General features: G+C 35.6%; 1 protein-coding gene across 12 annotated transcripts in view; it reads left to right on the forward strand.

The window, feature by feature from the left end:
• gish (casein kinase I gish) overlaps positions 1 to 26,008 on the forward strand; it is a 220,753-nt gene that overhangs the window by 114,251 nt on the left and 80,494 nt on the right. For 9 of the 12 annotated variants that reach the window (XM_090373935.1, XM_090373940.1, XM_090373943.1 and 6 more), the window contains 2 exons: positions 10,684 to 10,854; positions 17,116 to 17,264. In XM_090373935.1, the coding sequence (XP_090230061.1) occupies positions 10,684 to 10,854; positions 17,116 to 17,264 (320 nt within the window). The remainder of the gene's footprint in view (positions 1 to 10,683; positions 10,855 to 17,115; positions 17,265 to 26,008) is intronic. The other 3 variants (XM_090373936.1, XM_090373939.1, XM_090373942.1) reach the window with 1 other exon arrangement.

The raw sequence follows: 26,008 nt of genomic DNA on the forward strand, positions 1-26,008 counted from the left end.
CCGGAGGGGACATAAATTCAAATTGAGGAAAGACAGTTGTAGAATAGATGTGCGGAAATTTGCCTTTGGTCAGCGGGTGGTTGATTGCTGGAATAAACTTCTATATGTTGTAGAAGTTGACAGCTTAAATAAATTCAAGGCAGAACTAGACAAACATTTGGAGTGAATGAATGGGAGAAATGGGAAGTTTTTTTTTGTTTTTTTGCTGAAGCTATATAAGCTTGCTTTCTTGCATTATATGCCTCTGCTAATGCTGATGTTTGTAAATAGTTCAGAGAAGTTGATCAGACGAAGAGGTGAGGGTGAGTGGAAATAGTTATTGTACAGATTTAATTATGTTTATGGTTGTTTCCAAAATCTTTTGACAAGAGGCAGAATTGTTTTGAACAATTTCCTTAAAATGATCATTGACTGTACATAGCATTATTTCTGTATTTAAATTTGATTTCTGTGATAGAACTGCACCTCGTGATGTCACTTGGAGTGAGCATTGTTCTTTGAGTCCGAAGTGATTGAACAAGATCTTAAGGAGTAGAAAGTTACGTTGCGCACACTGTTTAGGTCAAATGGTGAAGTGTGGATGTTGAGAATAGTCAAAGAATGCTGTTATCAATGAAATTTATAGAATAAGGTATCATGGTGCAGAATCTTCCGATTTAGACTAGGGCTATTGATTATAGTGCTAGAACCTTCGGAGTCATGTTCTGCTTTGAGTTGTAAACAATTCTGACTGTCTGTCCTGTAGCAGTTCTATAGAAGTAATTGTGACCATGTAATAATGCACTAGTCTCCAAAGACACCATTGCAAGCATCTAGTTTGAGAAGAATGACATTGAAGAAAGGTGGCATCAACATAAAACATTCCTTAAATCATGTAATATGTTTATGGTGAGTTAGACTGTAAGATACATGACTAGCACATCACCCAATCCATGCAAGATGTCGAGTATTTTGAAGCAAGGCAGAATAAAATATCAGGTATCTGTTTTTGCCATAAATTGGGCAGCAGTATTTCTTAAGAAGATTAAAATTGTCATTAAAGTAAAATAAATAGTTAATTCATAAGAGGTTATGTTGATTTATTTATTTTTTTTAGCGGAATAAGTTTTCAAAAGGAAATAAAAAATTCTTTTCGGTTGGCTTTGTTCTCTTTCATTGTGTTTCCATTCTTATGAATTTCTTCAGTGTTGAACCACAGATGTCATAAAAGCAATATAATGTCATTTTAGTAAAGAAATAGGACTCTATTTCAACTTTCTATATTTCAGTTATTGAAATAATTTGAGAAAATCACATGTAATATTTTTTTCTGTCTTTATTGCGTGGGAATGTTATTATCCATTCAGTAGTCAATGACCGTGGGCTTTTGCTTTTTAGAAATGATTGTATTGATCCATGAGTAACTTAAAATAGTTAATATCATTTTTAATTGAATAGTATTAAGAAGGTGGTGAATATGTTATTCATTAAAAACTGAAGTGCACTGTTATGACTGGTTTTGGAATTTTTTAATTTTTTAAAAAAAATTATTAAAGAAGGTTGGCCTAGCTAGCTTTCCTGGCAACTCCACCATCAATTGCAATACTGTACAGGTAATTTCCAGCATAGCATATGCTACCACTAGTTGGTTATCATTCCTGGCACATGGAGATAGCCAGGGATTGTCTGCCAGTGTACCAAAACAGCATCAGTTATCTGCCAGCATGCTGATAACAATACACAGCATCAGTATAATACCCCCAATTTGGAGGGTATGTCAGTTCATTAGTTCATTCCTCATTACATGGAATACATAGCATTAATTAGTTGTGAATAAAGGTATCAAATAAAAATGAGCAGCCAAGGTGTGCAGAAGAAAATTTTTGTTATTGTGTAAATATATTACAATAAAATATGCCCATTGTATTAAATTATGATATTAAATTATTAAATATATTGTTTTATATTGTATTGTATATATTGTATTATAAAATATATATAATATTGAATATTAATTAAAATTAGCCTCCCAGAGAACGTTAGCTCACCCCATGTAGAACATAATGATATTGCTCAATCAGCTCATGCTGATAGAGGTAGCAGTACTTGGAGTATGTGCAAGGACTAACATCCATCACTGTGTTAGTGGGTACCTGCCAGCCTGAAGGAGATTACATTCCTGTCTTCAACAAGGCTAATGGTTTTGTGGAAATTGGAGAAATGGGAAATGGCTGGAGAAAAATGGGTCATTTCCCATTTAAGAGGTATTGAGACTTAAGAATAAGTCTTATTAGCTCTTTCTTTATCTTTGAAGAAAGACAGCCAATTGGAATGGATTTTTCATTGTCAATGTTGCAGTTGAGGGGAATGGAGTGTGAAGGACAGGTATGCATTGATGTGCTAATATACATCCATGGTGTGGACATGATTGTTGCAAAGACCGCAGGTGCAGCTCTCTGATACTGCCATTTCTGAGGTTGTATAGCCAGCAGATGTGGTGCCTATGCCTCTCCAGACATTTATAGAATCTCCTATAAGATTGGCAGTCAATTTTGTTTGCTGCTCCATTTTGAGTTTAGTGGAAGCTTGAAAGGGTGAGGGATATTAAAAAGTTGTTTCAATTTTTGCTTCTATTTCAGTTTTTGTTTCTGTTGTTTCAGCTGTTGCCTTCAAATGCTTTGGAGACACAAAGCATTTGATGAAGTCCTGCACAAGAGATTACTGTATAAGCTGGAACATGGGAGCATGGGTAAGATCCTTAAATGGATTAGTATGGCTGCAGAACAGGAGGCAAAAGGTTGTGATTAATGGGTATTCTTCGGATTGGGCTGGTGTTAGGAGTGGGGTCCTTCAGAGAATGGTGCTGTTATTTTTGATTTTCTTAAATGACATTGATGATAGTATAGAGCAGGGGTTGGGGAACAGGGGTAAATTACCCCAAATGGGGTAAAAGTAAAAATTTTGAGGGTAATGAAAGTTCAGAAAAAATAAAACTAATTAATAAAATAATTAATTTAAAAATTTCCCTTTTCAGTTAGTTTTCTCTACCCTTCAAATGGCATCAAATAGAAAAAGAAAATACCTGGCATAGTTCCTCAATTATGGTTTTACAGAAATAGAAGACAAAGGACAAATGAAGTCACAATGTGCCATTTGTTTGAAAGTGCTGACTGCAGAGTCTTTCAAAAAGAATCAATTGAAGAGACACTTGGATAATTTGCACTCACATCTTTCTTCCAAATTGCAGGAATACTATGAGAATTTGGAAATAACTATCAAAAGGCAAAGATTGAAAAACAACTTAGTAGGTACATTTGATCAACGTTCAGCAACAAGAGCTAGTTTTGAATTGGCTTGGTTGATTGCCCGAAACAAGAAGCCATATACCACTGGTGAAGAATTGGTCAAACCTGCAGCTGTGAAAATGGCAGAAATCATGTGTGGCCAGAAAGAAGCCATGCGACTGCATTCAGTGCCTTTGTCTGCAAGAGTTTTGAAAGAAAAAAATTCTATCTTAGCAAAAAATTTGAGGGAACAAGTGATTTCTTCAGTCAAAGAGATCAAACGTTTGGCTATTCAACTTGATGAGACTACTGATATGAGTAGCAGTTTGCAGCTGATGGTGTATGTTCGATACAGGGGAACTGATGTAAATGAAGAAGAAATGTTTTTTTGTTCTCCTCTTGAGTCAAGACTTCGCAGAATGATATTGTCAATAAGGTTGATGCATATTTCAAAACACCAGGCATTGATTTAAAGTGGGAAAACTGTATTGGTGTGTCTGTTGATGGAGCTCCAGCCATATTGGGTCAAGTTAGTGGCTTTTTGGCTTTGGCCAAAAAACAAAATCCAAAAATTTAAGTTACTCACTATATGATCCATCAGGCAGAGATGGGGGAAACCCCTGGTGTCATCAGACAACTAACACCAACTATGATCCATCGTCAAGTATTGGTTGTGAAGCAGTTGGGACCTGAACTGGAAGTTGTCATGAATGATGTAATTAAAATTGTCAATACTGTCAAGAGACATGCACTAAACATGTGGTTATTTCATAATTTATGCGAGGATGGGGAGGCTGAATATTCAACGCTCCTTTTCCATACAGATTCAGAACATTCCAGTGTCAACTGGAAATGTTCTGAATTGAGTGTGGGCTCTCAGAGCTGAGCTAGAAATCATTTTGGTGGATAAAAAGCATGCCCTTGCAGATAAGTTGAGAACCTCCACTTGGCTTGCACATCTCGCATATTTAGCTGACATTTTTGGTCATGTGATGTCCTTGAACAAGGAATTGCAAGGAAAAAACATCAATATCATTTTCACATGAGAAAAGATTTCAGCATTTGGATCAAAGCTTTTGTACTGGAACCAGAAAGTGGAACAAAATAAGATAGCTGCTTTTCCAAAGCTAGCAGAGATTTTGGAAGATTGTGAAGATCTCAGTCTTTGTGACATCAAGGAGTCAGTTACAAGGCATTTGATGAAATTCAAAAAGTGCTTCTCAGAGTACTTTCCAGAGCTTGATACTGTCAATTGGGTTGTAAACCCCTTCAACTGTGAACTCTCAAATATACCTGAGGAGCCCGCAGGATTAGCAGAGGCACTTCTTACCTCTGGATGTCAGAAACTGCAAAGGTTTTTAAAATTGCACATGAAGAAGTGACAAAAATACTGCTGCCTTTTGCATTTTGCAACAACCTACCTCTGTGAATAAGGATTTTCTACCCTTACAAATTTAAAAACAAAATACAGAAATCAGTTAGACCCCGAAGACTGCATTCAAATTGCTCTGACATAAAGTCCTGATATCGATGTTGTTTTATCGAAATTGAAACAGCACCACTTTTCCAAATCTTGAAGTGAGGATGTTTTTAATTAAATGATTAATTATTTAATCCTTTTTATTAATTTTGTATCTATGTTATTTTTGTTACAAAAAATATGGCTTTGTATATAGTTATAATTTTGTATTTTATTATTTTATTGTTATTCTTTATTTTTGTTTATTGTTTAATGTGCAGAGCGCATTGGTTTAGCTGTAAGGCCCTGCGTATACATTTATAAATAAATAAAAGTAAAATTAACTTTTTTTTACCAGGTGTCTAGTGTGTATATAACGACACTCTTTGACAAACTAATGTGTGTTGATTATATTTAACATTACTATTAATTAGGCCGGACTACTTTATTTGCCAGTAGTATTTATGTATATAAACTTAAATTCAGGAGAAGTATTATAAAATATGTAATAGATAGTACTTGATTGTAAGCAGCGTAATATTAAAAAAAATGTTTGGTGGTAATATTGTTTAACACAAATAGACTTCGGGGTAATGCCCAAAAAAGTTCCCAGACCCCTGGTATAGAGTGTAATATCAAAATTTGTAGATGTCAAGATCAGAAGAGTGGTTACCGACCAGTACCAAGCAATACTCCTTTAGAATGACTTGAATAACCTGCAGGTAAGTGAGAAAACTAGTAACTGTGTTTCAATCCAGTTGAATGTAAGGTCTTACATTCAACTGCATTGAATAGTGATATATATTGACACTTAAATGTCCCTACATATGCTCTTAAATGATCCTAAAAACTTATAAGTGGTAGGGTTGAATTAAAAATGAGAGAGGAAGGGATTATGACAAGGCAGACATGAAGGCTTTTGTGCAGTGTAGACAGGTGGCAAGGAAGGGATCCAGGTTGTTCTATTGATGATTTATTGAATATTTACATGTAAAGATGGAGTGGTTGTAATTCCATTGTATGAGGCAAAAGAATCTGAACCCATTGTGAGACTGCACTTGGAATACTCTGTTTAGGTATGGAAACCACATCTAAAAAACAACATTATGCTTCTTGGAAAGGAACAAGATAAGTAAGATTGGAAGGAAAGGCCCATAAGAGGGAAAGGCATCGAATAAGCTATAACGATTGGTAGGTACTTTACAGGAGGATCTAATTGAGGTCTGTAGCTCTAAGAGGGAATAGTAAAATGAATGAATGAAATTTTCTGGTTTGTAGGAAGTTTTATTATAGTATTTCATTGTATTTCTGTTTTTTACACTCTAGTGTGTGAGAATTGTCCAGTATGATGGGTCCCATCCATACTGGACAATTGGTTGATTGCCTGAAACAAGAGGCCATATACCACTGGTGAAGAAAGGCTTGAGTTCTGCAAATTGCAGCGCCTGGAGAGTAGGCACCTGCAAGGTGATGTGATTGAGGTGTATAAGACCTTGAATGGGTTGAGCGAGCTGAATGCTGTTGGAATTCTTCCTCTTGCTCAGACTAAGAACCTGAGGAGGCACAGTTTCAAATTGTGGAAAGATAGTTGTAGAATAGATGAGCAGAAATTTGCCTTTAGCCAGCAGTTGTTGATTGGTGGAACAAACTTCCATATTTTGTTGGGGAAGCTAATAGCTTAAATAAATTTAAGGCTGAGCTGGACAGGCATTTGGAACAAATGGAGGGGTGAAATGGGAGCATTTTTTTAATTTTTTTGGCTGATGCTGCATAAGCTTACTTTCTTGCATTGTATGCTTCTATTAATACTAATATCCTGACAATGTGGACATTCTTCCTTGGCATTTTATGTTCACCACATCTTCACTTGCTCTGTAAACACATTTAGGATGTTCACTGTTTTCTACCTCTCAAGTGCAAGAAGCATGAATTATTATTAGGGTTCGGATTTTTATGACCTTAAAAATGTCAAAACATGATGAAAATATGTCATTAAATTTAACCAAATATGACCTTAAATATGACAAAATAATTTACCTTTACATACCGTATAAATGATAATATTTACTTTATTTATTCTTTTAAAGTTGTACGATTTGTTATACAAATTTCTAACAAGTAATATAATGAAAACATCACAATTTGCAAGGTTTTTTTTTTCAGTATAAACATTAAAATAAAATTTTTTAAACATACAATAGCCAAAATGTATAGGCTAACATACTAGGCTACTAACACTTAAGTTGCTAAGTACTTTCCATAGCATTGCGATACCTGTATCCACTCCAAATGTTTTGGAGTTAATCTCCTTCTATCATCTGCTAATTTTCGCTTGTGAGCAGACGAGCTCTCAACATCACAAGATGTGATCGGGGCAAAATTAAACACCTTAATGACATTGGGAGCTTGAAGAAGTACCTTAATGGCCCTACCTTCTAAAACTTTGGAAATTTTTCATATGGTGGGTTAAGCCGGGTTTCTAGCCAAAACTGCATCTAGTTTATTAACAATTTTCTCTCCGATCTCCCCCAGAACTTGTTTCATCTTGTCCTCTGGTTTTCGAACAATCTCTATACCCTTAATTATAGGCATATCTTTTGCCTCCAGTTTAGTAATCGAGGAAGATAGGGAAGAGAAATTACTGTCAATATAAGCGACATCGTGGGATACCTTCTCCTTATCAAAAATTTCCTGTGCTTCAGATATGGATTTAGCTTCCTCGGATACCAAGTTGTCAATTACCTGTAAATAAACATAAAATTATTCATGGCTTTAAATACCATGTGTTTAAGTTTTATTTAAAACGGAAATTCCAAATGCACTTGTTCTGCTATACCCTGGAGACCATGGGCCAAACAAATAAGATGTATCATGCTCGGAAAATATATCTACAATGCTTTCCTGGCTTTGAGCATGTAGGTTGCTGAATCTGTTAATAAAAGAAGAAAATGATCAGCTTTTACACCGTCCGGCTACAAAATAGCTGAAACAAATAAGTAATTGTATATTAATTTAATTTATCATTTTATAAATTATACATTTATAATTTTAAATAATTAAATAATAAGTAAAAATACAAAAATATTATTTTTTAGTTTAATTTTAACTGTGTAGACTCCCATTCCAATGTAGAGGCGATCAGTCGATCACAGAGATACAGTACTTAGCGAGAGAATCATTAAGAAATCTAGCAAAAGTTGCATGATTAGTTATATCCAGACCCTTTGATGCAAGGAGATACGATTTAGATGGTCCATCTGAATCAAGCTTTCCGACAATAAAATTAGCTACATATCTGCCTTCACAATCTGTAGTTTCATCAACTGAACCCCACACACAGCTGCTTCAAATATCTTCGCGAATATTGTTTAGACACTGCAAGTAAGTAAGTAAGTAAGTAAATAAATAAACTAATTAAAATATTGCCTACACAGCGTTCAGTCTTTGGTCATATAATTAATAATTTAATAAAATCAGTGAGAGCATACTGATTTATTACAGTTCTCAAGGTAATTTTTCTGTAATGTTGATTTGTCAGGAATTTTTCGGGAGCAGTATTTTTACAAGAAGCTTTTGAAGACCGGATTGTTCACTTTGTTCCAAGGAATGTTTGCAGCAACCATTGCTTGGCATAAATTGGCAAAGAATGGATCTGGTGGTTTTTGGTTTTCTGTAGTAAGCAGCTACTGTGTAGTACGCACCCCTGAAATTCTCCTTCTCCTTACGTTTGCTTCATGCAAAGCAGTAACGTTATGCTATTGTAATTGGGATACTTTCGTGCATGGAACCTTAAAAAAGTATTTATATATTTATTTAAGATTATTTATAAAAATTATTATTATTTTCCGACTTGTATGAAAAAACTAATAAGCATGAGCATTAAATTTGGAATGTCCATATATCAAAGCATCCAAAAATAAAAATTATGATAGATCTATTACCAGGTAATTAATTAATTTACGTACCGCTTTATTGCACGTGTTGCAATATATTATTTTTCCATCCATTTGGTATGTGTCTTTAGATGCTTCTTTAACCACAGAAGAAATCCATTTTCTAAAAAGCTAAATTTTGCTAGATTTTGGTTTCATTTCGCCAACAGCTGATGTTGCTACTGTATAAAATAAGTTGAACGAATAATTCGTTGAACTCAGTATAAGGCGAAACTACTGTAAAGTTTTAAATTAAAGCATAAAATTATGCTAATGTGTTGTTGTGAGTGACTAACCAACCAATCAAAATAAATTTGGGATTTAGTCGGTCTTGCCCATCCATGGTGAAATGATTAAATGTAAATTCCCATGGTTTTTAGAAATATATTTTAAATCAATTTGATAAATAATTTGTTACTTATCGTAAGACGAAATATGAAAATTTTATGCCGACAAGCATAAAATATGCTATTAAATATGATATTTCATTTTTTTTTTGAAATTATGACCTAATGTGTAAAATATGATGAAATATGAAATTATGAACATGCTTCTTTAGGATCCTCAGACCATGTAACATGGACTCACTAAGTTTCTTGCCTTTATCTAAACGAAAAATGAATATGATAATACATAAAAATCCGAACCCTAATCATTATTCACCAAAATGACAATTTCACCACATTTTCATCTCTCTGTTTGGACATTTAACATTAGCAAGGGCACATGATGCAAGAAAGCAACCTTATATAGCATCAGCCAAAAAAAAACAACAACACAGACCCTTCTCATTTCACCCATCCACTCGCTCCAAATGTTTGTCCAGTTCTGCCTTGAATCTGTTTAACTATCAACTTCCACAACGACAGATGGAAGTGTGTTTCAGCAATCAACAACCTGCTGGCTAAAGGCAAACTTCCGCACATTTATTCTACAACTGTCTTTCTTCAATTTGAATCTATGCGCTCTCAGGCGATTATTCTGAGCAAGAGAAAAAATCCCATCAGCATTGAGCATGCTCAAACCATTCAAGGCTTTATACACCTCAATCAGATCACCTCACAGGTGCTTAGTCTCCAGACACTGCAATTTGCAAAACTTAAGCCTTTCTTTGTAAGAGCAACCCTTTGTTCCATTCACTAATCTTGTTGCCCTTCTCTGTACTCGTTCCAACAGCTCTACTTCCTTCTTAAAATGGGGCCTCTAGACCTGTATACAGTACTCAAGGTGTGGCCTGACCATTGCCTTATCCCTGCTAGAAAAATTCCTGTATATCATTGACAAGACACCATGAGCTACTCTTGCAGACTATCTGCACTGCTACGAAAACTTCATATCTGACTGCACAATTACACCCAGGTCCTTTTCACTCTCTACCACTGTCAATGTAGTACCACACAGTTGATACATTACTCTAGGGAACAGAAGTTAACTAGCAGGTCTGTAATTACCTGTGTCTCCCCTTGAACTTCCTTTGTGGACTGAGGTCACATTTGCACATATTCAGTCCCTGGGTACCTCTCCTCAGTCCAAGGAAGCTCTCATAATTATGGCTAAGGGTTTGCTTACTTGATTTGCTACCTCCTTTAATATAACTGGATAGATTCCATCCACCCCAGGTGCCTTTCTTGTTTATCTTCAACAATTAATTTGTCTGCTTGTATTGCTGTTCTTGGAAACACAGTACTTTTTATTGATGTGCATTATATTTTTAAAGTGTATATTGCTGAATTGATGTGAACTGAATCATATCATATCATGTCTACATTATCTGTCACTCCATTTATTTTGAGCTCAAAGCATATGCTCCTAAAGATGAGGCAGTTTAAATGGTGAGTATTGTATTTCTGTTTGTACACTGTAATCTGGGCTGCCTATTTATTAATACCTGACTATGAGATGATTGTGTTTGTATCTACATTTTGTAATTATGAGAAAAGTTATACCTTATTATTGTGTGAAAAAATAATGAGAATTGTATTTATTTTTTGCAAAGTTAATAAAAGATTATTATAATTTTTATTTTTAGAACAAAGCAGAAGAGATGATTTAGAAGCTTTGGGTCACATGTTTATGTATTTCCTTCGGGGTAGCCTCCCTTGGCAAGGACTGAAGGCAGATACTCTAAAAGAAAGGTATCAAAAAATTGGTGATACCAAACGAGCAACGCCAATTGATGTTTTATGCGAAGGTTACCCAGGTAAGCTTTTACATGCTGAAATTATTTGGGTATCCACGAAACAGATTATTGCACTTGGAAATTTACAACGTAATACTAACTGAATTGAATTAGAAAAATATTTTTATGTTGCATATTAATGGTAAAGAGAATAGAGTAATTATATTGAAAGCAGATATTGGGGAGAAAAAAAAGGAAATGAAGAAAATCAAACATTAGGATATTTTTAAAGCAGAAATTTATGATTGTGAATTCAAACCTTAATCCTATAACTTATGTGAACATGTTTATGCTGGCTATTCATAGGATATGATAGAGTGTGTAGGGTTATATAGGTTATCCTTTATTTCTCTGATTTCACTGATGTCTAATCAAGTGTTTTTCAGAAGCACACTTCAGAATGAGTAAGAAATTGGCAGAACACCAAATCTATATAACCCTTATAGGTTCATTCACATTCAGTACAAAAACTTTTGTCTTTATGGCTAGAAGCAAAGTAATTTAAATTAGTATTAGTGTTGGCAACATGATACAAGGAAGCAGCACTTATACAACACCAGCCAAAAAATAAAATAATAATATGGTGAAACCTCCCCTAAGGGACACTTCTTGCTGTGTTACACCCAGGCTTGGGTCCCATTCCAGCCAGAAGTATTAGAAATTACATGTTAAATCCCCTCCAAAGTGGGCACCCTATAATATGGATGCAGACACTTTATTAGGTATCCTTTTCATATTTTCAACCTTCCTGGACTGGGTACTTTCAATGGTAATTAACATACATGCATGTTTTCATACGTCAGTGGGGTTTGCAATTAAGGCAAGTATACTTGCCTTTATAATAATACTGTAAGTAATTAGACGTGGCCATGGATTACTCATGGAGCAGATGGCACAATAATTTGGACACACTTCTTTGGCCTGTCTAATGTAGTTTTAATGGCAAGTATCACTTAGCAAGATGACAAAATTGTGAAACTTGAGATGTTTCCAGAATTAAAAAAAAAAAAAAAAAAAGTGGGTGCTGTAGTAAGTATACAGGATTTGGTTTCTGTGCATAACAAAAAAAAGTGTGTGTGGTGGGGGGGGGGATAAACAGCTGTAATATATTTCTTTCAAAAAAAAAATTAATACTCTACTAATGGACTGCAAAGGTAATTGTAACAGTTACAATGAATTTTATTTTTCGAATTGTTGAAACTGGCTACAGTGACCACTGTAAAGCAAACACCTCAGAGTAGTGGACACTTTCTTTTTATCCAGTGTTTTTATCTCTTTAGAGAGGTTTCACCTGTAATAATTTGTCCACGCCTATAAATTTATTCAAACTACAAATTTTTGCAGATCCATTCTGCAACCATCCTTTTTTTTTTTATTTATTTAAGTTTGTCATGCCGTGTGTGTTGTCTGAGAAAGAATAAAGATGCTATCAGCATTTTTTTTTACTCAACTCTTTTAAAACCTTTATGCACTTCAGTTAGGTCACCATGCAGATGCCTAGTTTTCAGAGACTGCAATTTACAAAACCCCAACAATGGGGAGGGTACGAATAATGAATTTTTCTCATTTTTTTGCAGATGCAGAAAAAGTCCACATCGTTTAGCTGTTATAAAATCAACACTAATTTCTTGATAAGAATATCCTTTTGTGCTTCCAGCTGAATTTGTTGCTCTTCTTTGCACCTTTTACCACAAATCTCCAGGATATTTCCTTAATAAACAAAGTTTCCAAACCTATATGCAGTATTTCAGACGTGGCCTAACCATTGGCTTGTGCAGTGGGGTAATCAGCTTTGTGATTATTTTATTGATTACACATCACAAGAATTTGTATTCAGTTTAGATACATTGAATATATTTTGTCTTTGTTTAAATGTGCATCAAAACATTGAAATGTAGAAAAATGGAATACTTGGGAAGTGCCTGCAGAACACCATTGAGAAATATGGACCTAATCCAAGGCTTATAAATACAGGTCATCACTTATATTTCTGCTATGAACTCATTGAGATAAAATCTGGGCTTGACATATCTTATTCATATTTTAAGGAAATATCCTGGAGCAGTGGCTGAAAGGTGAATGATGTTCTATGCTTTTTTTTGCTGTCTCTTTGATATGGTGGAAAGAAAAAAACCACATTATGATTGTTATATTTTTATGGCAAAAATCTTTGGAGTCTCAGCTAGAAACAAGCACAGTACTGAATACCCTGACATTCTGTCTGTATTAAAATCTGTATTGTGCAGAGAATGCTAGCTAACTGGTGAGAAGAGAGAGATGATGGCAACTCTGGCAACATTCACAGACACTGCATACCTTCCTGAGGAAGAAATAAAAATGAAGGTGAACCTACAGTCAGTAGGCAGTTAAGAACTCAGTTAAGTATGTGAAAGAATGTGATAAAAGCAATGTGCAGCACGCTGGAGATAATGCAGCACGCTTCATTAATTACAAGAGATATGTCAAGGAAGGAAATACAAAACTTATGTATAGTAATGTTAGGACTGTTGTCAATAAAATGCGTGAAATTTAGCTTTTTTGTTAAGTTTGTAGATGCTGATATAATGGAGTTAATTGGGACTTGGGGTCAATGTGATGTAGGGGATAATGAGTTTCATTTTAGAATGTACAAGGTGTATAGAAAGGATGGAGGGGATATGCTTTTGATCAAAAGCTGCCTGAATGGTAAAATCATACCCTTATTCAGAATGATCATATCCTGATTCAATTTCAAGATGGGGGTGTACTGCAGACCACTTGATGGTGGCAAGTGCAATAAGAGTATATGCACCTTGATTTGGCAAGTAAGTCTAATTGCCTTGTTATGAGAGATTTAAATTTACCACATATTGATTGTAAATCGTGGCCTTTCAACTCAACCTGTGGGTTAAATTTTCTGAATCAACTTGATGACTTTGTGTGTCAATATCAACATGTCATGGAGAGTACAAGCAACAGAAATTTTCATTAGTTGGTGATCACAAATATGATGGTAAGTAGAGGAACCATTATGAGGAAGTGACCATAATGTCTTAAAGTGTATAATGACAAATGAGAGTTTGGTAGTCAGTGTTAAGGACATGAGTTTTAATTTCAAAAAAGGTGATTACTGTGGACTGAAGAGGTTCTTGGATTCAACCAGTTGAGAAGAAATGTAGGGAAAATGCAGTTGAACTGTGGCATATTTTTAAGACATTCATCATTGAAACATCATTCTATTAAGGAGATGCTGCACAAAGAGGATGCCAAAACAAGTGAGAAAGTATTTAGACAGCTTTATAGAACAAGAAAAGGCTGCATGAGGCAATTACAATATGACAGACAACTCATATTTATGTAACACTTATAACTAAACATGTAACAAGACTATAGAGTTGATTAGGTAGGGAAAGTCTGAGTATGAGAAAGCATTAACTAAGAAAGCCAAGACTGGGGACAAGGACTTTAATTCATAAATATGAAGTAAAAAATAAGAAACCAGATAATCCTTTTCCAGTGGAATTGGTAGAATCAGATAATCCCAGAAGATGTTACTGGTGAGTTGAATAAATATTTTGTATCAATCTTCACACAGAAAGTCCCTTTTGAGGTGGAAAAAATTGTGCTAATATACACTTAGCAGTGTATGATATTGATATTTCACAAGAGAAAAACAAACAACAAAAACTACTGAACTTGAAAGTGGTTAAAGTGAGATATTAATTACATTTACCCAGTGATACTGAAAGATTGGAGAGGTGCCTGTTTCTCATCAGTACACAAGGTGGGAGAAACGGCTAAGGATCATGAATAACTATAGACAGGCTAGTTTAACCTTGGTGGCAGGGAAGGCTGTGGAGTCTGTGATCAAAGATATTGAGAAGTATAATATCCTAATGGATCAAAATTTGGCTTTTTGAAGGGAAATGTTTGCTGACCAACCTGGTGAACAAGTTGGTCAGCAAACATTGGTCAGTCACACAAGAGTTGGATACAAAAACAATTTTTATATTGTATATGAGGACTGTAGCAAAGCATTTGATATGGTTACATGTAGAAGGTTATTAATGCTGCCAAATGTAAGGTTCTGCATTTGGGAAATAAGCTGAGAATAGCTTATACACAGGGTAAGACAGAGTTGAATGGTGTAAATGATACAAAAAACAAATAATAGTCATAAAAAGTTATCATACAGTATAAGCAGGTGGCCAGGAAAGTCCTCATTGTGTTATATTGATATTTCACAAGAGAAGGGTGAAAAAAACCAAAAAAAAAAAAAACATACTGAACTTGAAAGTGGATAAGGCCAGATATTGATGTCATTTATTAGGTATGGTTTTCCATATCTTGCATCCAGGAACCTGGTCTCATCAGTGACCATTAAACAAGTCTGTGATGAGACTGGCTTGTATATTGAAAAAATTTAGAAGCCTTAACATGTTCTATTTGAACAACCCTCATGGAATTAATTATTATTACAATTATAGAAACTTTCTAAATGTGATTATTCTGTGATGTGAATAATAATCTGTTTACTTAAATGCAACCAAGTTTTGGACCACAGCATTGTTATTTTTGGAATTCTTCACTTGGAAAGGTTTTCATTCTTATTTGTCAATTATCTGATGAATTATCAGAGAACCAAAATCCAATTTATAATACAGAAAGGTTTTTTGAGGCCTATGCATAGAGATAATGATGGTCACTGTGCTGGCAGCAAGGCACTTGCTGGCATTTTCACTTGATTAGCTCCATCAGTAGCACAACAGTAGGACTACCACTGTACAGCAAGGCACTGATGCCCTCCATGTACTTTCTAAAAAGATTCTAGCTCATGCTGCAGCTGTTCCTTGGATATATTAGCCACTTCGACTTTAATGTTTTCCCAGAGTTCTTCCATATGAGAATTTGTAACATACACTATTCCTCACAAGAAAAAAGGTAAAGGTAAATAAAGTCTAAACTTTACTGACAAACTGCTTTCTCACTTTATATTCATAAAATGAATATATAGTGAGAAATATATAGTGGTAATGCATAAAATAATCAAGTGCTGTTGTTCATAGTTTGTCATGCTGTTCTTAGATGTGTGATCTCATTTCCAACTTTCCATAGGTTAGAAAATTCACTAAAATATTATGTGCTTATGGGATGAAGTTTTTATGTCTAATTTGTAGTTAAGACAATGCACTTAGTATTGTTATTGGTAGTGTAATGTTACACAATATATAGGAATTTTTCTAGCAGTGATAAGGAGGTGATTATTCCCTTGTATAAGGCAATGGTCAGGCCACACCTAGAGTACTATATACAGGTCTGGAGGCCTCATATCAAGAAGGATGTAGAGCTGCTGGAACGAGTACAGAGAAGGGCAACAAGATTAGTGAATGGAACAAAGGGGTGCTCTTACGAAGAAAGGCTTAAGTTTTGCAAATTACTGTGTCTGGAGACTAGGCACCAGCGAGGTTATCTGATAGAGGTGTATAAAGCCTTGAATGGTTTGAGCATGCTCAATGCTGATGGGATTCTTCCTCTCGCTCAGAATAATCACCTGAGAGGGCATAAATTCAAATTGAGGAAAGACAGATGTAGGATAGACGTGCGGAAATTTGCCTTTAGCCAGCGGGTGGTTGGTGGTTCCATCCCTTGTCGTGGAAGTTGATAGCCTAAATAAGTTTAAGGCTCAGCTGGACAGGTATTTTGAACGAACAGAGGGGTGAAGTGGTTTTTTTTTTTTTTTTTTTTTGGCTGATGCTGCATAAGCTTGCTTTCTTGCATCAAATGCCTCTACTAATGCTAATGCTAATAAAACAATCAAGTGTTGAGAGCAAACACTGAGTGAAAATGTCAGTGAGCAACGTATGACAGCTATGTTGTGCAGCAATGTCTTTGTGCACAGTCTTTAAAAAAAAATCCTCTGCATTATTTATGTTGGAAAATCTGTTATGATTTACTCTGTTTAAATTTACATTTCATAGGAACACATAGTAGTTTTGGAGAATACCACTCAGAGCATTTTTTTTTTATTCATAAAACTATCTGAATTGTGAGCTTCAGTTTAACTGAAAATATTTAGCATTCAAGTGTTTTTCTGAATTACATTTTTTTATGTAATTCACAATGGTGTGTTACCATTGTGTTTTCATAAATCACAAGGATATTTTAAAAGGTGGTTTTTTTAAATATAACCTTAGTTATTTAAATATGAAGGAATCTTATTTCAATATAACATTGGTTTTCTATAATGGATTATTTGTTCTTGTTACCTGTGCAATTTTTAATGAATTTATTAATGATTTACAGAAGAAATGGCCACATACCTTCAGTATGTTAGGAGGTTAGATTTCTTTGAAACTCCAGATTATGATTACTTAAGGAAACTCTTCCAAGATCTTTTTGAGAAGAAAGGATATGTGGATGATGGAGATTTTGATTGGACTGGAAAACAACTTGTAAGTGTATTTTTTAGCAGTGGTAATTTATGCATGTGGAAGCTGCATTTAATTTCTGTAATGTAACAGTAATTATTTTTGCTCATTTTTGTGATGTGGTATATCATTTTATGCAGAGAAACCAAGAACAAATTAACACAGTAACTGATGGAATAATGTCACTTTGGATTGATTTAAGCATTACTTACTGTTGAAAACTATAATATCAATAGTATGGAAAGTTTGAAGGAAAGATTACTTTCAGTAGCTCATTTTCTATAAAGTTGGTTTGATTATACTGACATTGATTTTTTGTTCTTCTGTCAAATAAATATTTGTTAAAGAGCTAAAAAATTATTGAAAGCTAGCTTATAAGAATGACTTTTGTAAGCATATTATTGGAATTATCTGTACTAATGACATGACGCGGTTGCCAGACAACTGGAGTTGTGGGTAGGGAAGTAATTCCACTTTCTTTCATAGTTATTTCCTACTACATCCCCATCTCATACTGGTGACTGTAATACAGGTCACTTTTTCTCTTATAAAGCAGAAAGCTTTGTGTACCTCTACATTTAATTAAGGATAGGCTGTCTGATTTTCTCCAAATTAAGTGAGGAGGTTAAGATTAGGAATTGGGGTTAGCAAAATCATTTCAATGTGGCAAAAAATTATTGGCAGAATGGTAGCTCCGATTATAAGACATTCTCATTGGATGACAACCATGCCGTGTTAGTGTATATAATCAGTTACACGCCATTGTTGTGTTTATCAAAATGCATTATTTATTTAAGTAGACTGCATTATTGAATAAACACTGGATAATGATTGGATTTCCTTAGGGGAGAAAAAGGATATATTTTTCCTGCCTTTCATTTTGTTTCAGGATGGCAGCTGGGAAAATTTGATACAGTGGTAGAGTTAAGAACCTTGGGTGAAGGCCCTGTGATCCAGCAATGGTTAGAGTAACTGATTTGTTAAGCTTGCAGATTTTTGAGTCTGTAAATGTTTTTAAAGTTTGGAAAAGTCCAGAAATCACACAGAGCAAGGTCTGGGCTATAGGGTTGATATCCTCAAAGTGTTTTGACAATGGGTATTCTTTTGTCAGTCTGCACATCGTGCATCTTTGAACTTTTTGGGCTTTTTCAAGAAATTCTGTCTTTTTAAGGTGTTGTTCCCATACCTAGACACAGTATACCAAGTGTGGTTTCAATTTTGTTATATAGTGGAATTATGACTTCCCTATCTACATATGTAGTTATTTGTAAATCATTTTATTTGTAAATCATTTACCGGAACATGACATCTTTGCCTCTCTTTGCTGTTTGTCTGCATCACATGGAAAAATTCACATATGTCTGGCTAATAATCTCTGGATTTTTTCTTTCTCTACTGTGTCTTATTCATATGCAGTTTCTCAAAAGAAGAGAGAGAGAGAGAGAGAGAGAGAGAGAGAGAGAGAGGGGGGGGGGGGTAAGACTATAACCTGATCTGTAAAAGAACACTAGCTCAGCTGTCATCAGGGATTTCTCATTGATTATGATTAGTTATCATGAATCCCACCTGAACAGCCAAAGAGTAAAAGTACCTAGCCTTTTGCAGTCTCACAAAAGCCAGTACCTGGCCTCTTTACAGTAAGTTTAATTTTTTCTTGGGGTATTTTTGAAAGGCATGATTTTGCTGCTTGTAATATTCCTTATGTCCATTTGGCTGTGCACTTTGCGGGTTTAAGTCTTTTTGTAGTCATTTGTCATTGCCTGCTCCATCTTGTTATTTTCTTTGCAGTTGTTGGGTTCACTGGACCAGGACAATTGCCAAAGAGTGCTGATTTTGGATTATGATATTCCAGAGATTTGCAAATTTTATTTAGGAACAGCTGGTTTTCAGGGTTCTAGATAAATGGTTTCATGCCTGTATGTTTTCCATTGTCATTATAGTTTAAATGAAAGTAACCTTAGTGTCAGTGTGGTATGTATACGGTCTAATCCAGCAAAATGTTACAGTTTTGGGTATTTAATATACTCATAACAGAAGCTGTATGGTTTTCGGGAAAAAAATTTGGTAAATGGTAAATTTGGTTTGGAGGCCAAAAGACTTTGTCGTGTTATTAATAAGACAATTGTGTTATTATTGACATTTGGAAGTTGCTGACAGTAGAACATAGAATGAGCTCACATATGTAATAGGCACAGTGAGGAAGCAAGATGTCAGTTGAATTTTTTGAAGTGTTAAATTAAATATTCGATTAGTAAGCCATAGTAGCTAGAAGTCATCAGACTATAATTATTGTCAATTAAATAATATTTAAATTTAATTAAATATAATCATATTTATTCAGAGAACCAGTTCTTCATCCAGTAGCACTATTTAATTGTTTGAATAGCATAGAGATGCTGCTATGTTTGGGGTATTATGTAGCATGAATGTGGTTCTATTCCTTTAAATACTACAATTATAGCAATTTTCTGAAAATTGCTGTAATTTTCTTCCTCCCAAGAAGCTCAAATAAGGAAATTGCTTTGTAAGGATAAAATATAGAAAAATAATAACAGTGAAACTCATAAAAATGTGCCAAAAAATTAAGATTAATGCATTTGGTAAGCAGTTTTTTTAAGCCATGTCGGCCACAAAAACACAAGAGGATGAGGAAGTCCTACTTTTTTGTAATTATCAAAAATGCCTATTGCAATAGTGATGCACTAATTAATATTTTTGTGTGGCGTATGGTTCCTCATATCCAAAATATTTGGAATGCAGCTAAAAACAGTCTGCTTCTCATCTCAAGTTTAATTGTGAAAATAAAATCTTTCATAATGTGAAATTTGTAACAAAAGTATGCATCTGTTATTTATAATATACAGTGTTTTATAAGTCATTCCATCTTTTTAAAGTAAAAGATGTAACCTTCTTTCACCAAATTGGAGATTGTTTATTACTATTTATTTTATAACAAAGTTTAAATTCAATTGTAAGCTCCAACATTGCATAAACTCTTTTGTAACTTTATATACATGTCCAATAGATTTTCTCAACTTATCTGATATGGTACCAGAATTGAATATTTAAATTCGTGAGTGGTCCCTGGTTTTAATTTGTAAACTTCCTTTTTTTTTTTTTTTTTTTTTTATTAAAACCACAAACATGAGAGGTATTAGAACCATAGTACTTAGTACCATGCTTGGGTTGGAGGTTGAGAAGATGAAAGAAGATATTTGTTGATATTGGACTTGAACTTCTGTAGACTGTAATTTTCAGGAAATTCATATGAAGGAAGGTTGTTCCAGAAAATGACAGTTGAATGAATGAACGAGGAAGATGAAAAGTTGGTTCTGTGAGTTTGAAGTTGGACAGTAAATGGATGTTCACTGGTGGCAGTACGTGTTTGGACTGTTTTGAAAGAGAGAGCGGGAATTATAGAAGCCATTTCAGAAGAACAGTGCCCATGGAAGTATCTGTACGAAAGGCATGCAGCAGAAAGAGTACATCTATGAGACAGGGAGTGGAGAGGAGTCATTAATTAACCTAACTGCCCGTTTTCTGAATGGAATCTAGAAGTCTGAGTGAGGTTTTGGGGGCACCGTCCCAGATGTGGGAACAATATTCTATGGTAGGGCGAATTTGCAATTTGTACAGAGTGAACAGCTGTTTGGAAGAAAAGTAACGCCGAGAGCAAAAGAAAATCAAGTTTTTTAGATGCAGAGGAAGCAATATTTGTAATGTGGTTGTGTCAAGAGAGATTAGAAGTCAGGGTGCCTCCGTAGCCAGGTGGGAAGGAGCAGCAGTGCGTAGCACACGCTTCTTGATTAGACTGGGGTTCGAGCCCGTCACCACCAAATAAGGAGGATGCGGAAAGTTCAGGGAATGACCACTGCATATTCCCGGAGCAATATGGCCTTAGTTGCTAATGCTCCTAAAAACCAAATAACAACAACATTAGAAGTCAGTGTGATCTCCAAAAGAGTTATATCATCTTGCCTAGAAATCGGAGTGTCACCAAAGGTAAGCATAGGAGCAGAAGATTCCTTTTTGCAAGATATAAGACAAGACTGCATTTTAGAAGGATTGAAATCAACCAAGTTGTCTTTGCCCCACTGAAGAATTACCCGGAGATCGGGATTTAAGGAATTGGTAGCAGATATTCGAGAAGTTGAAGCTGCTTGAGCAGGGCAAGGTTTCTTGAACTGGAAAGTGGAATGCAATGTGCTATCATCAGCAAAACTATGCATAGGATTTCAAGTCAATGGAAGTAGGTCATTAATATACAAGATGAACAGAGTGGAAGAAAGAACTGAACGCTGGGGGACACCAGCATTAGTGGAGAAGTTAGAAGACAGAGTGCCATCTACTATCACCCTCAGTGAGCGATCAGAGAGAAAACTGGATAACCAATTACAAAAAAAGTTGGCAAACCATAAGATGGAAGCTCATTTAGAAGACCTTTATGCCACGATCGAAAGCCTTTGAGATGTCAAGAGCAACTGCTTGTGTTTCACCAAACCTTTCCATTGAATTTGTCCATAAATGGGTAACATAAGCCAGAATATCACCAGTGGATCGACACTGATGGAATCCATACTGGCGATCATTGATCAGACAGAAGGTTTCTAGGTAGTTTAAGAGTTGGCGGTTAATTGATTTCTCCATTAATTTAAAAAGAGTAGAAGTAATTGCAATGGGACGATAATTGGATGGGAGGGATTTCTTACCCTTTTTAGGAACTGGTTGGATATGAGCAAATTTCCAAGTAGAAGGAAAAACATCTTTGGAATAAGAAAGTGAAAAAAGGCGGCAAAGAACAGGAGTAAGTTCAGGAGCACGAGTTTTGAGAACAAGTGGAGAAATACCATTGGGACCTGGAGCTTTCTTAGCATCAAGATTTGTCAAAATCCTTCTGACATCCTTTTGACGGAAGACCACAGGAAGAATTGGAGCATGTTGGTGGGATTGGTGGGAAGTGTTTTACCAAGATCATTAATACATGAGTTAGATGAAAAATGGAAAAAAAAAACAGGTCAGCTTTATCCCTGGCTAAAGTGATAACAGAACCATCTGGTTTTGACAGTGGTGGAAGCAGAGATGGGCCAAAGTTGCAGCCAATAGCTTTGGAAAGAGACCAGAATGCTCGGCTACCATTAATGCAAGAAGTGAGTTTTCTACTCTTAGCCTGTTCAAAATCTTGCTTGGACTGACTAATAACTGCTTTACAATTGTTGCGAGCTTTGGTGTAGGCAGAAAATGAAACTGAAGAATTGGAAACAAGACAATTACAATATGCAACGTTCTTCTCTTGAACAGCCTTAGCACATTTATTGGAAACCCAAAATTTAGATAAAGGATGAGATTTTAAAGTGGAGTGTGGAATAAAGGATTCCATTCCTACAAAAATAATTTCACTGACACGATCTGAGCAAAAGTTGACATCAGAAGTTTTGAAACAGTAATCCGACTAAGGAAAAGAAGAAAAGAAATCTCACAGGTGACCCCATTTTTCATTCTTGTAATGACAAACAACACAAGGTTGGGAATAGCCATGAGATAAAGACTCCATTAGAGAAGAGACAATCACCAAGTTGTGATCTAAGGTGCCTAAAGGACCACTCACTTCGACCGTGTACTTAGAAGAGTTGTTTGTGAGAAAAAGATCAAGTGTGTTGACTGTATGGTTAGGATTGTCTGGTATTCTGGTAAATGAGCAGTCTGTGTGAGGTCATTAGTAATTGCAAAAGCCTCAGCATCTCGACCAGCTGGGTCAGTGTGACTAGAAAACAGAAGCCAGCTGGGGTTGTGAACATTAAAATCACCAAGAAAAATTACCTCACTGTTAGAAAAAAAAGTTGGACTGGAGAAAGTCAAGTTTCAAAGAGAGGAAGTCAAAGAGCTTTAAGTGATTAGTGGAGTTGGGAGAACGGTAGAGACAACAGATGAATTTGGCAGAATGAGGAAGAGGGATTTTAAGCCAGAGAAAATCAAAAAAAAGGAGATTTCAAATTACCAATCTCTGATAGGGAATGTTGGAACGGATATATGCATAAGTACCACCTTTGAGGCGAAAGGAATCATATAGTGAATAATTTGGGCACTGAGATGAGCAATAGTTGAATCAACCGATAGTTGAGATTCTGTCAGAAAAAGTACACGGGGTTTGGCAGACTGCAAGTGGAAATGGATGTCGTTGAGATTACAGCAGATCTTTTTGCAGATAAGCTTACTATATTAGTTTGACAATCATGGTGTATTCAATAGCAAGAAAAAGTGGGGGGACATGCTGTATGAAGTAATGAAATTTTTGTATATGGTGTACACGTGGTAGGAATATACCCAGATCCTTGACATAACGTGTCCTCGACAATGCCCCTCCCCCTATACACACTACTTGGACTCCCTCCAGTCACTATCTGACAGAGTAGAGGTAGCAAGATTATACATTTGCTGATCCGGAAGCCTCCTAAAGAGTTACCAACAGGTTCGTTCTGATGTACTAACTAGCAGCCGGCCTGCGAACACTGTTTTAGAGCTGTACCCTTGAAATGTAAGGAAGATTGGATCTCGCCATGATGTTGATCATAACCTCAAAAGTTATCAGTCATACTGCATGATGGAAGAGATGGGGAAGGGTTACCAGAACTTAGCTCTGGAGACTAAACATGGGTTCCACCACTTTCAAGCCTCCAATAAGCAAAGTGGTGGTATTTCGTCGGTTGATGAGAGTCATCTACCAACTAGTACTGCCTGATAACACAGAGGGGCGGTATTCCTCTATATGGTGTGGGCGCCACACCTCGACCCCTGCTTACGTTGGTTCACACTTGGGTGGTCACCCACAGTGAGCTTGTGCATGGAGGTTATATCTAGGTTTACTAACAATCTCACTATCGTGAAGGTGCAAGCAGAGGATTTGGCTGTCACGGACCATCTTGACTTTGCCTAAATTAGGTCCACTTGACTTGAATGTCACCTGAATATCAGTTCTATCAGCATTTTAGGCTCCCAGGTAGCAAGTACAGCTTGTCTGGCATATCTGAGAGAATGTCTGTGACAACCTCAAGGACCAAGAACGTATTCAATAATGTGTTCAACCTCATGGATGTATTCAATAGTGAGAAAAGGTGGGGGGGGACGTCTCATGAAGTAATGAAATTTTTGGATATGGCGTACACATGATAAGAATTAGATAGTATGAATCAGAGCTGTAATACCCAATACGTTCTACGTTGATGATAATATTTGTAAAATAATAAGAGGAATTTACCTCAATATAGTACGTAGAACACTTCCGTATGATACCCTCCAGAAATTAAAACGGAAAAAACGAAAAAATCAACAACTTATCGGTACATTAGAGTAAAATATAAATAATTAAATAATTAAAAAACCAATTTAACACAATTCAAATCAATTTAAAACAATTAAAAATCAAATTAATGCAATTAAAAGAATATAACGAAAATACTCAAAACGATTTTCCTTCCTGAAGATGACAACGCTTTTCGACCGTATGTCGTGATCACAGGAATGAAAATTACCAAAATTACTTTCTGAAACTTAAATAGTCATTATTTGTCTTCACGTATGCGCATAAAGGTCCACACATCGGAGATCAAATATGGCCGCCAAACATTAACAGAATTCTGGTGTAATTTAATTTCTATGGTTTCTGCAATTAATAGTCGCGTATTATTACGTTGAACATTAAGTATTTTGGCCTCGTTAAATAAAAATGTATATTTTTCGTTAATGGCATGAAATGCTAATTCTGACGCTGCTGAACGAGAAGCACGAACCGAGGCTTCATGTTGATTTACACGAATATTACAGAAAATCGCGTCGAACCTTGGTAAGACGTGTGTTGCGAGCACGGAAAGAACCGAGCGATTGTTCAGTATAGTGTGTAACTTCCGTATTGGCCTGGCTACAATTTTAAATTCGGTATCTTTAAAGAATCTATTAAGCTGTTTGTGCCACTGTTCAACGTATGGGACAGAAATAAAGTATTTTTTGATATTACTATTGTTGGTTGGTGTAGTATTTTGTATCCTATTCTTAGCCTGTACCCTAATTCGGTTTATTGTACTGGTAAGTTGTCGATTTTTTTTCTTTTTAATTTCTGGAGGGTATCATACGGAAGTGTTCTATGTACTATATTGAGGTAAACTCCTCTTATTATTTTACAAACGTGGTAAGAATATACCCAGATCCTTGACATAACATGGCCTCGACAATGCCCCCCGCACACACACTACTCGGATTCCCTCCAGTCACTGTCTGGCAGAGTAGACGTAGCAAGATTATACACTAACTGATCCGGAAGCCTCCTAGAGAATTACCAATAGATTAGGTGTGGTGTACTAACTAGCTGCCGGCCTGCAAACAACATTTTAGAGCTGTACCCTCGAAATGTAAGGAAGATTGGATCTCCCCATCATGTTTATCATAGCCTTAAAAATCATCAGTCATACTGCATGGTGGAAGAGATGAGGACATGGTGGAACCTAGCTCTGGAGACTAAACATGGGCTCCAGCCTCAAATAAGCAAAGTGGTGGTATTGCACCGGTTGATGAGAGTCATCTACTACCTAGTATATTTCATGTTCAAAGCTGTTGCTTTGTACAATTCTTATGGTTTGTCAGTATCATTACTCTGTGAAAGAAAGTACTGTATCTGTACTCCTACCAGTCTGACTATTTTACAGTAGAGCATTAACTCTCTTCTAATTCTTGATTTTACTATTTTCTTTATTTGTTTTTAATGGTTTGTGTGAAACTCA

This window comes from Mastigoproctus giganteus, chromosome 5 (assembly GCF_048544385.1).
Source record: "Mastigoproctus giganteus isolate SK-2022 chromosome 5, ASM4854438v1, whole genome shotgun sequence".
Classification (NCBI taxonomy): domain Eukaryota; kingdom Metazoa; phylum Arthropoda; class Arachnida; order Uropygi; family Thelyphonidae; genus Mastigoproctus; species Mastigoproctus giganteus.